Raw genomic sequence first — 16,212 nt, 5'->3', positions numbered from 1 at the left:
AACTTTATCGATTTTTATAGCATCATTTCATTTTTTTTTATATTATATAAGTTAATACAAAGCAATACAGGAATTGATTCACATGCTGCTTTTGATTGCTATCTAACTGTTAGTGTAGATTAAAATACTTTTTTGAAAATAGCAGTAAAATTAAAATATTACAAATGTTGGGACAATGTACACATATAGCATAATATGTAATAAGGTAAATCCACAAAAGTTCTTGATTAAGTTGTTATTTCCTGTTAATTAGTAATTACAGAATTAACTTCACACAATAGAAAAATATGTAGTAAGCCTAATAAATACCTAATGTAGAAGAGATACTTTCCAAAATAGGGTATCTACCTGAGCAAATATAAAAAAAAGTAGAAGTGTAGAAGTTTTAGAATAGAATTTACATATTCAATTTATTTTAATTTATTAATCCAGCAAGGTTGTATTGATTCATTGTCACTAGTCTATTCTGATAAAACTTCATAATGGATGAATAAATTAATTAGAAAATCAAAATATAAATGAATCACCTGCAGATGGTGTGTACGGTGTAAGTGAAGTGGCAATAGGTGGCTTTTTATTTTGGTCTGGTGCATATTTATCTAAGATTTGTTTTGCTACTTTGTAAGTTTCAGTCTCCATAACTTTGTCAATAAGTCTCTTCTTCTCTTCTTGCAATTTTGATAATTTTGTCTGGGCTTTTGTAATTTTTTTATTGAAATACCAAGCCATTGTTCTTTTTAAAACAATAATTCTAAAACAAAATTATTATTAATAAAGGCAAAATACTGTAAATGTAGACATACATTACAGGAGCAACAATTAGGGGCATAATGTAGTAGAGGCGGTCATAAAATGAAGCCGGAAAGAAGAAAAAATAAAATATAAATGCCACCAATATATACACTATCACTGAAACTAATACAAAGCGACCAACAATTCTTCTTCTCGTTAATTCCGTATCTTTTCGTGATTCTTCTAAATGTTTAATTTCCTTATCAATACCTTCCAGTTCCTCTATAGCTGACTTCTTTTTCTAGGAAACTCACAAAATGAAATAATTTAAATTTCATTCATATTGATAAGTCTTACCCCTAATTTTCCTAATAGCAAGCCCATTTTTATATATTGAAAGAATTTATTTAATTCAATATGTTTTAATATTCACACTAATAAATTACTTTCTCTACATAACCTAAAACAAGTTTTATTTATAAAGTTCTATAAAAGTGACTGTCATGCCGGATGTATTAATATTCCCTGCATATGATTAACAACAAAGTATTAATCACAATAAACCACACGTATACTCTTCCCAATATTTTGAAAACTTCCAGACCGGTATTTTGAATACTAAAACATTACAGCAATTTCGGAAATTTAAACATTATTTAATACCCTTACGTCAAAATTGACCAAAGTACTTATGCATCCACGTTGCCTATGTAGTTATTTAAAATTAAGATAAAATTAGCATATTCTTTATTGGATCAAAAGAAATTAGTGATTTTTCCAGATTAGATGTATAGTTGTTTCTAGAAGTGCAATAAAATGATTAATTCATCCGAAAAGTGGTTTATAAATTAAATTGTAATACACTCTTTCTAAAGTACCTATAGTTCTAAAGTTTTTCGCGCGAACAATTCAAAAAATAACGCCACTTAAAAGAATCAATGATTTTTTAGCTTTTAACTTAACGAATTAGTACCTTCTTTTCTCTTTACACTTATAATAATTATTTATAGAAATTATTCATACTTCTATAAGTATTATAACTAATATCTTTTCTAAATCTGCAATATATGCAACCCATCATACTACTCTGCTTGCGGTAATGGCAAACCCAGGTTAGTGCTAGTTAATATACATTAAATACGTATTTAAAAGATTGACGATCTTCTTTAACGTGATACGAAAAGTTTTCTAAAACACTACAAAGTTGTAATGCTCCTTATCTGACAATTTTTTATTTACGGACATTAATAATAAAATGTTGAATAAAATTTATGGCCCTAAATGAGGAGATGAATAACAACGAAATGTTTCAACTACTAGTAAATATTTGTAAAGCATCCAACACTCTTGTCCTTCATGCTTTTATTTATTGTTAACTTTACTTGAATAGGTAGGCCTACAAACTACCTATAAAATATTGCATAAACTTCTATGAAAGCGTTGGAAACCCTAGAATAATTTTCGCAAAAAAATTGGCACGCACATAAAAGTGTAACAAAATATATTACAAAAGACTCAAATATTCTTTATTTTTATTATTTTTTAATAAAAATGGTTTAATCTATTACTAGCGACATACGCTCTCTTTATTACCCTTAAATTTTTGTAATAACTGGGGAATAATATTTTTAAAATTAAATTCTAAATTATTTGCAAACTGTTTAAAAATGGAGACCTCTGCTATTATAATATGGTTATTATATTATATAAGAAGAGGGAAAATAATAACTTTTAAACAATAAGTTTGAATAAAATTATTTAAAAAAAGTTAGGTATTTTATTATCTTAAAAAAAGGGAAACAATACTCATATATATGTACTTTAAATTTGCCCAATTGTTTTTTATTTTATACTTTTATCTCTGGTCTACAACTTACTATAGTAACTAAAGCAAAAATACATAACAGGTATTGCGGTATTGTGCGATATGTGTATAGAAGGTGAGTAAATGTAGGTACTAGGTTCCCCACTTCAGGTGCTAATGATAAGAAATAATGACGTCACATTCAGTGGGTACTTAATGCTAGAGCAGGAGAAGTGTCAGGTGAATGTATAACGCCCATTTTAACGCAAGTACCGACGTTTAATTTTCAAGAATATTAAAATTTAAAATGTTTCCTTTTTGTGGTTCCCCACTGATCAGTTCGTTATTTATTCACATTACAAGTTCCAAGCCGCCAGATTCATCTTTAACTAAACGGACCAGGTATTAAACAATATTACTTTTAATTAAACGTGCAACGTCTACTGATAACGCAAACGGTAACAAACTTTTATAGCGTTTTTTCAAGTCATTATTTGGTATTCAGAACTCAAATTTACGATTTCAAGACAATTTATCAATTTTGTACTAATTCGTAGATCACATATTAATACATATATAACGATAAAATTTTATCTGTTGTATACACAAGATTAATTTAAGTAAAATACAGCGAACCAAAAAAAAAAGATGTGAAAGCTGTAAAACAAAACGCTTGAATAAAAATTTTCGACTTATATGTAGTTGCAATAATAAATCTGACTATTAACAATACATGTTTTATGTTTAATGTTCACTGCTTTTACTCTTTAGGTGTAGCCAATATTGTTTAAGTCGTTTAGTTTGAAATAATTAATTAGTCAATACGATAGAAAAGTTTTCGTTCTCGAATGGTACGCAGATATTTTTTTCTAATTGTAAGTATAACAAACGGCTACGAAAAAATACAATTTTACGATATTTGTGATATTAGATTAGATTATCTTAATCATTATAAAAATCTTATTTTGTACACTTCGAAGAATGTTCACAAAATTTTTGTGCTTATATTCTAAGTAAGTAATTAAGTTAAATTATTAAATTCGCAATATCGGCTAAGCAAGTTTAATTAATAGTGCTTTAACATTGTAAGATTATTTTTTTACAATTTTGAAGATACGTTTTTAAAAATAAGTTCAAAAAAGCGTTGAATTCTAAAATAAGTTCTTTAAACTGATTTCCAACAATCGCAACATTTTTGTGCTTCGAAATTCAGAGGGAATATTTTTTAGATTGTATTTTTTTTAAACGAATTTTATACTTAAACATTTTACACAACGTACGTCGAAAAATTAAGAAATCAAATTTTAGATAAAGCACTATTCGAACTGGCGTTTACGTTATATTAAAAAAAATAATTGATTTTTTTGTAAGGCACCTTTGCGAATGATCAGATTTCTAGCCGAGCAACTTTTCGATAAACAAACATTACCGAAGAGGATTTAAACAAATGGTAGAAAGTTGGTATTTGTTAAAGTAATTTCTAAAGATTAATAGTCGGTAGTTGTAACGTCCTCAGAACTGTTTTCACACATTGCAAGGTAAGTTTTTATTTTATTAGTGGCTAAAGGTTCCTTTTAAGTTTATAAAAGAATGAATATGATGAAAGCGTGGAAGTTTATTTTAAATTAGGTACAGTTTTCAGATAATTAAACATTTAATGCAGTACAAAAACATATGACATGCTCTAATTACATAATAATAGAAAATTAATTATTAATCTGTGCTAAAAATAATAAAATTATTCTTAACGTATTATTCAACAATTTAATATTATTTTAGTTAACGTTAAAAATGCTTTTGCATAATGTTTTTTAATGGTAGTGTTTCACTGTTGCGTGGATGAAAACTGAAATATTTCATGAAACTAAATACCGAAAAGCCAAAGGCATTTTTACCAAATATTTTCCTTTCCCGAGCCAATATTTAGTATTTCCTGAAAAGAAACCACATCATCCTTACCCATAACTATTCGTGGACAGTAATCTAATCTAGATTTTCTTCCGGCTCTCTTTGTTCATCCTGTTTCTACATCTAGTACATCTCTAGCTTAGCCCTTCCTAGTATTTAATTACAAGAAGATGTCCTACCATCCTTTTTCCTAATTGATTCTATCCATGATATTTTCATCATTCTCCTACTTTTCTAACTCCGAGCATGTGACAAGAAAAATATTTCTTCTACATAATCTTTAAGTTATGTAAGAATTTTCCTAATCTATTTTTTTTGTATTATGATAGAAGATAGCAGATCGAATGTATCATCACTATTTATTATTGATAATCGTGTGAAATGCGGCATTTATACAGAGTAACAAATTGAAACTGTTGAGAGTTATTTCCTATGATAACTAATTGACGAATCGATTTTATAATTATTTAACTTATCAAAATACGTAAAAAAAATTAGTGATATATTTTTAAAATTTTTAATTGCCTACACCGTACAATTAAATAGCCAAACTTAAAGTTTTATATTAACTGAAATACATTTATATTAGGTAAATTTATAAATAAAATTGACTGTTTTTTCGATTTCGTATTTAAAAAATGTTAATATATGAATGTAGTAAACATACTTAGAGTGCATTAACATTAAAGTTTCGTTTGTTAGCTCCATTTTGAAAACAATTATAAAATAACTGAATATTTTCGACTTTTCTTTGATGAAACAAATTATAAAATACGTATAAATAAATCACGATCATTTACAAATTTTCTTTAGATTCAGTTCAATAACCATATATTATTAATCTTTCATTCATACCTTTTTAGTGTTGAAAATTACAAAAGCAACGCTAGTAAAAAAATCACCTGCCTAGTTGAAGTACGTATTTAAGTCGAACAACCATTTTTATCAGACGTGTAAATATGGTAATGTTTGATAAAAAGTATGCTTATGATAAGTGTTATCTTTACCATTCTCCACGTTCAATTATGCCACGCAAGTTATGTTTTCTTTAAAGTGTGGATTCCGTATCTAGCATAGGTAACATATTTTTTTTTTTCAATTCATACAAAATTGTTTCAAAGCGAACAACTAAAATTGCAAGGCTATTTCAGAAGTAATAAAAATATTTAATGCGTAAGAAGTGAGAAAAGATTTTATAAGTTCACAAGTTCAAAAAAAAAAAAAATTATATGAAGTGGGCAAGACAGAGAAAAAACGAACTAACTCTCTAAAATTAATTCACAGAAAATACAAAGAAATAGTTTAACAACTTTAAAATTATTTATCAAATGTTAATGTAAGACTTCAAAGATTTCGTCAGCCTTGAAAATTATCATCAGATAGACGCAAAAGTTAACTTTTACATTATGTTGTGGTACCCATACTTACAAATTTTTCAAAAATTAAAACAGTAGATCAATCAAAACATACGTATACATTAATATTGACTGAAAAGGAGTGCATAATTTACCTTTTATTAATCGTATTGGATTGATTAACTATTTTTATTTCATTTATCGTTGTTCTTATTACGATATTACGTAAGATGTGCCTTATTACCACTCTAAATTTTTGGTACTAGAATTAGAAGACTAAAACACATTAAATAGCTAAAATTCTAACACCAAAATACGACACCAAATGTCCAATGTACTTTTCCATTCGGGGACTAAAGAAGGTAACTTTGTTACCTAAAAGTAGTTTGGACATTTCGTGTTTCGTTTTGACGTTATTATTTGACGTTAGGTGTGTTTTGGTACTAGTTTTACAGTAGTTTAGCTTAGTTACCCTTTTTGGGGGATAAAGAAAGTAATTTTGGTACCTAAGGGTAGTTTTTGAACGTTTCATGTTGCGTTTCGGCCTTGGGGTTTGAGTTTAAGTGTGTTTTGGTACTAGTATTACTTTACTTTAGCTATCAGTAATAAAGTTACCTTTTTTGGAGAATAAAAATGGTAACTTTATTACGTAATGGTACTTTGGGTTTAGGTGTTGGTGTTTGAGTTTAAGTGTGTTTTGGTACTAGTTTTATAATAGTTTATCTTTCAGTAACAAAGTTATCTTCTTCAGGGACTAAAGAAGGTAACTGTTACGGAAAAATAGCTCCAGCGATGGGATTTGAACTATTCAATATTTTTGGTTTTTGTATAAAAGTGGTATTTTATAATACAACAGTTAAAAGACACTAAAATTTGAATATGTTTAAGTCTGTGATGAAATTGATGATATACGTATAAAAATGATCCAAAAAGTAGTCTCGTTGGAGCTAAATCTGTTCTTATCTTGTTTAGAGAGTACACAAAAGTTAATATCATGTTTTAAAATTATAAATAACGCAGTGCTTAATTACTTTATTGCACTATTGTCTCTGTATGTTAATATGTACTTGTTTTATATTTAAATTAGTGATAATCATCTTATTGTCAACATACAGAGTGTCAGCCTAATTACACACAAAAATTTCTTCGGTAAACTTTGCTTGCTGTAATATATAGTTGGGATGTTTAATTAGTTCAACGTATTCGGTTTAACTTTGTTATATTTCTTATTACTCATGAGAGCAAATATAGGAAATATCCATCTAATCAAAGTGCTTTAAATAATGTTATAAAAAGGCAGTACAGTCTACAAAGATTTTATGCAAACTTTGCACTGTAAGTATTTGGTTTTTGGTTTTATTAAGAAAACCAGAGAAATGAAAATTTAAGTTAGGAATGATAGCATTGCGATTTACTGCGATTGAATATAAAAGTCCCGTTACATGTTTTGAACTACATACATAAAGATATGGGTTCTAATAAATAGAACAAATACGTTTGGAAATCTGTAAACACCGAACGATTACACAAATGTTTTTGAGTTTTTATTTTTTAACCTGGCGCTAGAAGAGAGGATTCGAAGTAGGTATGTAATATGTGTAGTTTACTAATTTACGGAAGGCTTTGTGGCATTCGCACTTTACGACAAAACTAGACTCAAGGTAGAAAATATGGGACATATAGGTAACATTAGTACAATAAAGTACATAATACACAAACGAAATTTTAACAAAATGTAAAAGTACGTATGAAATGTATTTAAACTATAAAATAAAGTACAAAGTGTAACCGAAAAGATACGCAGTTTACGAAGATGGTCTAATTTTTCAACAACACGTTTATTTGACAACAACTATACTAATATTTTACACGTAGAAAATAAAAGGCCAGCTTCTAACATTTTTGAACAATTTAAAATATCAATTATACGGTTAATTGTATTATCTATTCTAATCCTGCTGTTATATTTTATAATTTCAACAAAGCGTGTGTTAAAAGAGCTGTAATTTTATATAGATCTGATGCCATTAATTGTACAATCAAACTAACTTTATATTCTCTAAATCTAAACATACCACACTTTATAAATAAGTTCAACATTTGTACTAATTGTAATTATGTAATTTGTAGATGTTCCCGAGCTTTCATCAGATGGTTAAGGATTAAGGATCAGTACAGTAATTCCGCCCTATAAAAGCCCAAATTTTATAATGACTCGAAAATAAAGAGAGCTATCCGTCGACAGTACAGACTTTACACTGTCATGGAATTGCTCTCTTTATGGACGAGTTAAAATGCATCGCCATTTTTCCGTCTTCGACAATTCCATATGAAGGATTAGAACCAGAATTTTGTGGAAAATGCAGCAAAATGTTATGTTTAATTTTAAACATTTCAAAAAGGAATAATGTAGAGATAATTGTTGACCAGATTTTAATAAATATCAACATTTATTTATAAGATATGAAGTACACATCTGGGTGGTTTACAAAGAAATTAGATGATTGGCTAAAAAGAAACCGAAATGATTGAACCATTTCTAACTAACAACACCCTTCTGCGCTTTTTTTTTCATACAAATTTAAATTCGTTGGGACGAGTCTATAAAGAGCGAAATTTTGCGTGCCAAATTCGAAAAATGGGTAAAAAAAGAGCTAAAATTATGAATCATTATCTTCGATTTTTCTCAAGCACATGTCAATTAACGACACTCTCCTGAGCTTTTATTTCATACAAATTTAAATTGGTTTAAACGACTGTATAAAGACCGAAATTTTGAGCACCTAAGTTGGAAAATTGTTTATATAGGTCCAGAAATAAGGAATTTTTTATTTCGATTTGGTAAAAATCTATTTTCTGATAAAACTTTCAATTTTCTTGCTATAAAATAACGAAGTAAAATAAAAGAGTAAATTATATTTAATTCCGCATTTTGGTCCGCTCAATTTTTCTAAGTACCAATTAAGCTACTATTTTTACTGTTTACTTTATAATATTTTAGACTTTGTTTTGTATTTATTTTTTACAATTTAAAAAATGCAATAAAGATGCCACCGTCGTTATCCTATTCGTTTTTTTATGCAATTAAAATTGTATTAATCCTTTATGCTTTAATTCTGAAGAAATGACGATTTCTATTGATGGAAAGTATATTTAAACTTAGTTTTAAAAAGCCGATGCCTATCTTTTTTATTATAACTAGTGCTTCCCCCTGTCCCCGGCCATTTTTATTGCTCCTATGACGTAGTGTCGGCCATCATTCTTTTCTAATTGTTGCAGTTGTCGGCCATCATTCTTTTTCAATTGTTGTTGCATTGTTACTGATGTCGGCCATTATGGTTTTCTAATAGATGTATAGTAATCAATGATAATACTACATTGTCCTGTGCTGATAGCACTCATAATTTCTTTTTTTTTTTTATAATATTCAAATGAGTCGTCAAAATTAAGTTTCATCTAACAGATTCAAATAATATTCAAGGAATAGTACCTACTTCATTCAATTAACCAAATTTCAAGATATTGTTTTTTGTTAAATTGGCATATGCAGCCAATAAAAATTAAAATTATGATATAATTATTTCGTTATTAACAGAAATAAATAGTGGTAATATATCTGATAAGTAGTCAGTTAGTACCACAGAAAAACTTTACTATTAAGAATACATGCACTACTACCTTTAAAAGTTAAAATTTATTTTTAATTTACAAAAAAGCGAAAGTCATTCTTTAATACAAGTAAAACTTTTTTAAATTCGTGCGATTTTGCTTTTTATTTATAGATGTTGGTATTTGCTATAAACTTGGCTTCCATTTTTATAAATCTAGGGATGTTTTACATTAGAAATGGTGGTGGGTATGGTAAGTCTAGTGATTTTCTAATCCGGTTATTGTATTGATAGAAACGCCGGCAAAATTGTGTTTAATTTTGTAAGATAATTAATTTATTTTTATTTTCGTTAAGCTTTGTTAAGTAGGGTAAGTAAAAATATAACATATATAAAATTTATACAACATTCATAAGTGACATTTTCGAGATTTGTAAATCGTCTTAACACACCATCATTGACGATAACAATTGTGCAAAAGACCCTTTATAATAAAACTAAATTGCTGTATTTAAAATGACCTAATCGAGTATGCCTCAAATTAATAATTGCAGGTATACATTAACACTAATTTGAATAAAACAGCTTATTGTTTTTCTTTAAGGTTATGGCGGAAAATGAAGATTTAGGTTTGGGTTCAGAAGAACATTTAGATTCTCTTGATGAAAACGGTGTAAACGATGATGCTCTTTTAAATGATACTGATATTGATGGTGCAGGTGGAGATGACCCTGAATTAGAGGCCATAAAAGCTCGCGTTCGTGAAATGGAAGAAGAAGCTGAGAAGCTGAAACAACTTCAAAGCGAAGTTGACAAACAAATGAATATGGGCAGTCCTCCAGGCTTAAGTAAAAAGTTTTATTGCATATGATTTATGGTTGTGGGCTTTTCATAGTAACAGTGAATGAAAAACTTAAAATTTTAGCAAGTCCTTTAAATATGTCTATAGAAGAAAAAATGGAAGTAGATAACAGAAGTATATATGTTGGAAATGTTGATTATGGTGCAACAGCTGAAGAATTAGAGCAACATTTTCATGGTTGTGGCTCTATTAACAGAGTGACCATTTTATGTAACAAATATGACGGTCATCCTAAAGGATTTGCATATATTGAATTTGGTGATAGAGACTCGGTCCAAACAGCTATGGCAATGGATGAATCTATCTTTAGGGGAAGACAGATTAAGGTATTATATTTGGTTTTATAGATGTTACCCATAAATTAGCTTAAATCTTAATGCTAACAAGTGTTTAATTACTTCATCATTTGCTTTTCAGGTGATGCCCAAACGAACAAATCGACCTGGATTGTCAACTACAAATAGGCCTCCTCGTGGAATGCGTTTTAGGGGTACAGGGAGAGGGAGTATAATACGAGGAGGTTATTATGCCGGTTTTAGGCCGACACGTCGACCGAGGTTAGCTAAATATTTTCCAATTTCATGAAAGTTATATACAAATTTTCATCAATTAGTGGAAATAAAATAATAAATATAAAATTATTCATACCAGTTTGTGCTACATTTGACTCCAAAGAGGAATATAGTAGAGTAGAAGCATGATTTGGTAGAATATAACTAATGACAGTCAAATTAATCCTGAAAGCATTGTATTCCACAGCTTGATATTAAAAAATGAATAGCTGGATTTTAGATGTCATTTTCTCACATTTATTTGTTTAAAAACTAATCTATAGTAAAATCCCTACTCATTTTGCAATTCCTTTCCCTTATCATTTTAACAACATTCAATGTCTGAAAATAACCAAAACGAAATTAAATTACTCCACTGTGCTGATGTTATGTTGAATATTTATGGTATTGGAAATAATTTTTGGTGGGAAGGGTTTTCTGATACTTATGCTAATACATTTTTTCAGAGGTAAATTTCAAAATGAAAATGAGTTTGACTTTAATAAAATTAGTTGCTATTATAAAAATAAAAAATTAAAGAAGGTAGTAAACTGTTGCTTGTACCAGGTCTGGGTGTTTGTCTTTTTTAAAGTGTAAAAAGATTAGTTTAAAGTTGAAAAGTTTGAAGAGTTGTAATGTACAGCCTGCTGTGCATTCTAAACTTTACAAATTAATAATGATTTATATTAGTGCAAAAAACCCGACATATGTATTAATGATTTTTACAATTTCAGGAGCAATAGTGTAATTCTGTGTGTTCTATTTTTTGTTACAAATTTTCGTTTATTAGAATTTCATTTCAGGGCGTATCGTCGGGGAGGTTACTACGCACCATATTAACAGATCCATTGTCCGTCACACGTCGACAAGCAACAGTGCAGGTTTTTATTTATCCTTCACTGATTTCGTTTAGTTTCTTTATTTTCACACATTTCCAGCAATACATTCGGTAATTTTTCTCTCGATGCCAAGTAAACAAAACAAATAAGAAAACAGTAAAAAAAAAACATACCAGGAAAGAAAAAAGCGAAACAGATAAAAGAAAAACAAAAAATCCAACCAAGTCAATCCGTTTTCCATTTTACTGTCAGAATAAGGCTTAAAAACAACTTTTACCATAGTATCATGTTTATATAATTATTGTGAGTGTATGTTTTGTGGATGTATGTGGCTGGCTAAAAAAGACTTTGACTGGGTTATGAGTAAGTTGAATATCAGTGACATACTTTGCTGACAAGTTTCGTATTTAATTTTTTTATTCCTTCACCTCTATATTTGTAAATTAATCATGTTGATGTAGAAGTTGCAGGTACCGACGTCCTGTGCTTATTCAAGGGTCCGTTTTTTCTTAAAAAAAAAATGTATACTTTTGACAACAAAAAGATGTAAGATTAGTAATATAAATTCAACATCTCTGTATTTTTTTATTTTATTTTTTTCATTATTTGTAGGTTCCTGTCTTAAAATTAGCTTTTTTGTGATTAAAACTATTTTTTTTATTATTAAAACAAGAATATAAATACCAAGCAATAATCAAAATTCTTATTTTTTTGAAGAAAAAAGTTTTACATCAGTTAATAACTGTTAATTATAAACAGCACACGCCTGAAAAGATTATGAATTTCAGAGTTAGGCAAAGCCTTCATTAAAGAGATCCAAGGACAAAGCCGTTACTTAAAGTGCCCTAGGATCTGAAGCCTCAATTATATTTCAGAATCCCAGGAAATTCAATTATGAATTACTTCGAGAGTAGTTTGATTTAAATTCCTATGCATTTTGATTGATTTTGCAAATTTCATTGCACTCTTATAAAGTAATTCGTTTATCAAGCCCTAACTATTTTATCATGAAAGGGCTTCAATTGCAGTGCTTTTAAGCCGTGAAAGGGCTGGAAGCACTTTCAAGCACCATGTACCAAAACTGTGCCCGACTCTGACATATTTGTGAAATGCGTGTATTTCGTTTGACGTGATTTCTTGGATGTATATAATACATAATTACTTACATTCTTTAAACAATTTGAAATTTTTAAAATCACGATTTAACTTATATTTCTAAAAAATGTTTAAATTTACAATTTTTGCTTTTTACTTGACATCTAAAAAGATAAGGTAATATTTGAATGTGCAAATTTACCATTAGATTGAATCTACATTTTTAATAAAATAAAAATTAGCACATTTTACATGAAGATGTGTTTATTTGCATGAAGTAAGTAAATGTATACTTTGAAAGAAATATTTGTGATTTCGAACTTACATTGTAGTTGCATCTTATTCAGGTGTGTTTGAATTCTCAGAGTCTGACATGTTACTGTCAGAAATTGACTGTCAGGTCTGCTTAGTTTTTTGTTTAATTGCGAAAACGTAACGCTGTGCAACCCCGTAAGGTGGGCTGTAACCCTCTGAATAACTTGCGTCTTCAAAAATGACCTCGTACTCGTCTGCATGCGTTTGTGGCACCTTGTTTACTACTGCTTTATAGAAGCAGGTTGTTTGAGGATAAAGGGCCATGACAACAGTTCCTTGGGGGAACAGGGCACCAGGATCCGTTTCAGGATTTGCTCTCATTAGTGGCAGTGGTACGACTAAACGTTTACTTAAAGTGTGGCGTTTGGTTTGATTTTGTTCTTTAAGGATGTCGTCAACTTCGTATTTGTTGGTAGCGTGATTAAAACTTACTACTTCGGCTACAATCCAATCTTTGCCGTCTCCTTCGCCTACTTTCACAAATGCAGCAACCATGTCCCCCACCTACACAGAAAAAATTTACTTTATAGCACAAGACGTTCAAACTGAGAACGCAAAAAAGTATTGAAAGACAATTAAACTTTCTTAATATTATAACTGTATTATTCAACAAAAGCAGATTTGAGGATGTTGAATTTAGTAGAGAATATAAAAAAATTCAAATGTTACAAACTTTAGCATAGTAATTTGGTTCAGCAGGAATAGCGCCACACAAAGGTGGTGGCTCTTCTCCAATTTTTCCGACAAAGAGAGGCAATGTCTGACCAGAACTAGCCAACATTTTCATACAAGCACCACGTCTAATGGTTTCCTTATTGTCCACATGTCGCGCCTAAAAATTATTTACAAAAGAAAGTTGTATACAATTTTTATAAACGAAAGTACCTGAATTCTGCGTTCATTTTTAATATTTCGAATTTCAATTATCTTCTGCAAGGCTTTTCGTATTACATCTTCCTCTTGTTCTGCATGAGAAACTGCCGTCTTAAGTAAGCCTTTTAACTTCATTTGCTGTTTAAAATGCAAAATTAACATTTTAAAACTAAAATAATTAACTATTTAATGCATTTTATTTGCAGCTATAGGGGAAAACCATGCCCGTGATTAGTTAATTATAAACTTTACAAAACAACGTATCTTTTAGTAAAAAGGGTCAACATTAAGATTTCATGAAAATTTATGACTAAGAAAAGTGTTTAGTATACATTTTTACAGGTATGCAATGAAAATTTTATGATCAAGTAAACTTATTTCTACTTGGCATTGCATGGCAACATGTGACTTTATAAGAATCATTACAAGCAAAATTTTTTTTTACGATCCCAGTAATAATTTATTACTTGAAATTAATAATACAATTAAATGTGCATGCCATTTAAGTAAGGAATGTTACGTATAAAATACGATTCACTTATTTTGTTAGCATATTTGTTGTTATTTCATATTACTATATCACAGGAAAAACCCGCTGAAGATGTTCACGTAAAGCAAAAAAATGAAACCTTTTTAAACGTAACATATTTCCCGAAATTAGATAATGAACAAAGAAAGGTAAATTTTCCATTACTGTTTTGTGTAAGAAAATTGCACATAAATTGAACATTATGGCTTGAACTAGTATAAGCTACATTTACTCATAGACAATGCTGCAGAATTTATTAATTTTCCCATAAAGAGTACTTTTTCTTCAGGAAATGTTCTCACTTGAAATATTGCAAGCAAATCCAATTGAGACGACAACAGAAGAAACAGATGGAAAAGAAACAAATGGGAATAAAATTGAATCAGAAAACATTGTATTTACTTTAAACAAACTACATAAAAGTACTTCATATTTATATCGATTCTAATTTTTTAGAGAGAATATCCAGATTATTGCAAAATATTTGGATATTGTATATATATATTTTGCATGTGTAACTAACAATGTACCAGAATCGCTGACCACTACATAAATTTACTGAAATTTTGTTTGGATTTAGTAAGTTCACCACATTTCAAATGGGTATATGATTTTCTGCAAATAATGTAGTGAAACTTCTCATTTACTTGTTTAAATATTATTATTATTAGTCTCGTAAGATTTATGTAGTAATTTTAGTTATCACAAAACATATTAAAATTTCGTAATGAAATTATAACTAAAATTGAATCTAAAATGTAGACCGAAGTGGAACAGCATTACTTGTTCAAATATTTAATACAAATATCTGTACCTGATAATGATATGAAGTTTTATCATCTTGACTGTTCTGAAATTTTGTGATGGCATTGAGTCCATGTTCACTTTGTTGTCTTTTCTTTTCTATCTCATAAATTAGTCCATGTAAAGCTTTTAAACGTTCTTGTACTTGCTGAGCAGCTATAGCATCAACTGTAAAAGGCATTTTATTCAATTTGATGAGAAGTGTTTGACTAAATTCATTACTAGAACCCAGAAAAGATGAGCAATACCTAAAAACATTTCAATAAAATTGTAATCACTATTGTTTTTATTACGAATCAATAATAACAAATAATAAAGCTGTTAAACAGCCATAAGCACTGGATTACAAACGGTTAGGAAATGTAGCTAGTTATTGAGTTTTTTAAATTAATTTGCTACAACTAAGCAGCATCAAGAGGAGAAAATGTATTTTATGAAAGTGATCAAATATGCACAAACTAATTTTCAAATATATTATTGTATTTAGTCTTCACTTACCTATTTTAGCTGCAACCTTTTTAATTGTTTTTAACAACACATTCAAAATGTATCAAAACAATTAAAACCATATCAAAACGTCAAACATAGATAAGCGTTATGATAAACGTCAAAAGCATCAATAACCATTAAGATCAGTAACAGTAGACTCTATAGAATACAACACCTCGATCGTTTTCTTCTCGAGCGTTTTTGAGTTATCTATGGTATGTGTAGCATAATAAGTAATAGTGAGGTTATAGTCGTCAGCCGCACTGAGTGAAAAAATTAAGAGAAATTAAGAAAATTAATGAAAATGTCTAACGAGACAGCTAAGAGTTCAAGTAAGAATTTGTCATTGTAACTATATCTTTATATTTCAAAAATTTTATTGTAGAAATTCTGTACACTTCTGAAAAATATGGTAGTGACGATAACGGAGATGGGACTGAAGCAAAAC

The 16,212-nt window shown here is 28.9% G+C and overlaps 3 protein-coding genes and 1 long non-coding RNA gene across 8 annotated transcripts in view; 2 read left to right on the top strand and 2 right to left on the bottom strand.

The window, feature by feature from the left end:
* Positions 1-1,708, bottom strand: part of LOC108739459 (endoplasmic reticulum junction formation protein lunapark-B) — a 15,322-nt gene extending 13,614 nt beyond the window's left edge. Inside the window, exons 1-6 of one of the 2 annotated variants that reach the window (XM_025976904.1) lie at positions 1,611-1,708; positions 1,402-1,532; positions 1,090-1,350; positions 804-1,033; positions 528-751; positions 310-348 (exon numbers count right to left, since the gene is read on the bottom strand). In XM_025976904.1, coding sequence (XP_025832689.1) covers positions 310-348; positions 528-751; positions 804-1,033; positions 1,090-1,116 — 520 coding nt within the window. In that variant the 5' untranslated portion in view covers positions 1,117-1,350; positions 1,402-1,532; positions 1,611-1,708. Of the gene's footprint in view, positions 1-309; positions 349-527; positions 752-803; positions 1,034-1,089; positions 1,533-1,610 lie in introns of both variants that reach the window. The other variant, XM_025976905.1, reaches the window with a different exon arrangement.
* A 7,929-nt stretch (positions 1,709-9,637) lies between these two features.
* On the top strand, positions 9,638-12,239 carry LOC108739473 (polyadenylate-binding protein 2). Of its 3 annotated transcripts, none has more exons than XM_018473383.2 (6): positions 9,638-9,777; positions 10,012-10,255; positions 10,333-10,595; positions 10,687-10,826; positions 11,624-11,701; positions 11,759-12,239. In XM_018473383.2, the coding sequence occupies exons 2-5, from the start codon at positions 10,015-10,017 to the stop codon at positions 11,658-11,660; spliced, it is 681 nt and encodes a 226-aa protein (XP_018328885.1). In that variant the 5' UTR covers positions 9,638-9,777; positions 10,012-10,014; the 3' UTR covers positions 11,661-11,701; positions 11,759-12,239. The 3 variants fall into 3 exon arrangements, with proteins under 3 accessions (XP_018328885.1, XP_018328887.1, XP_018328886.1); XM_018473385.2 differs by lacking the exon at positions 9,638-9,777 and adding an exon at positions 9,802-9,957; XM_018473384.2 differs by lacking the exon at positions 9,638-9,777 and adding an exon at positions 9,802-9,961.
* Positions 12,240-13,079: 840 nt separating this feature from the next.
* On the bottom strand, positions 13,080-15,873 carry LOC108739472 (SAGA-associated factor 29). 2 transcript variants are annotated; one of them, XM_018473380.2, is made up of 5 exons: positions 15,774-15,873; positions 15,286-15,523; positions 13,955-14,080; positions 13,743-13,901; positions 13,080-13,573 (listed from the first exon to the last, which is right to left on the bottom strand). In XM_018473380.2, exons 2-5 carry the CDS (start codon positions 15,454-15,456, stop codon positions 13,151-13,153), a joined length of 879 nt encoding a protein of 292 aa, XP_018328882.1. In that variant the 5' UTR covers positions 15,457-15,523; positions 15,774-15,873; the 3' UTR covers positions 13,080-13,150. The 2 variants fall into 2 exon arrangements, with proteins under 2 accessions (XP_018328882.1, XP_018328883.1); XM_018473381.1 differs by having other exon boundaries at positions 15,286-15,443; positions 15,774-15,866.
* Positions 14,094-15,292, top strand: LOC112905133. Its single transcript, XR_003231576.1, has 3 exons — positions 14,094-14,620; positions 14,761-14,865; positions 14,928-15,292. It is a non-coding gene; the product is annotated as an uncharacterized LOC112905133 (long non-coding RNA).
* Positions 15,874-16,212: the final 339 nt, after the last annotated feature.

This window comes from Agrilus planipennis, unplaced genomic scaffold, assembly GCF_000699045.2.
Source record: "Agrilus planipennis isolate EAB-ADULT unplaced genomic scaffold, Apla_2.0 scaffold208, whole genome shotgun sequence".
Taxonomy (NCBI): domain Eukaryota; kingdom Metazoa; phylum Arthropoda; class Insecta; order Coleoptera; family Buprestidae; genus Agrilus; species Agrilus planipennis.
The sequence above is the reverse complement of the archived record's forward strand: the minus strand, read 5'-3'. Positions and strand labels throughout refer to the sequence as shown.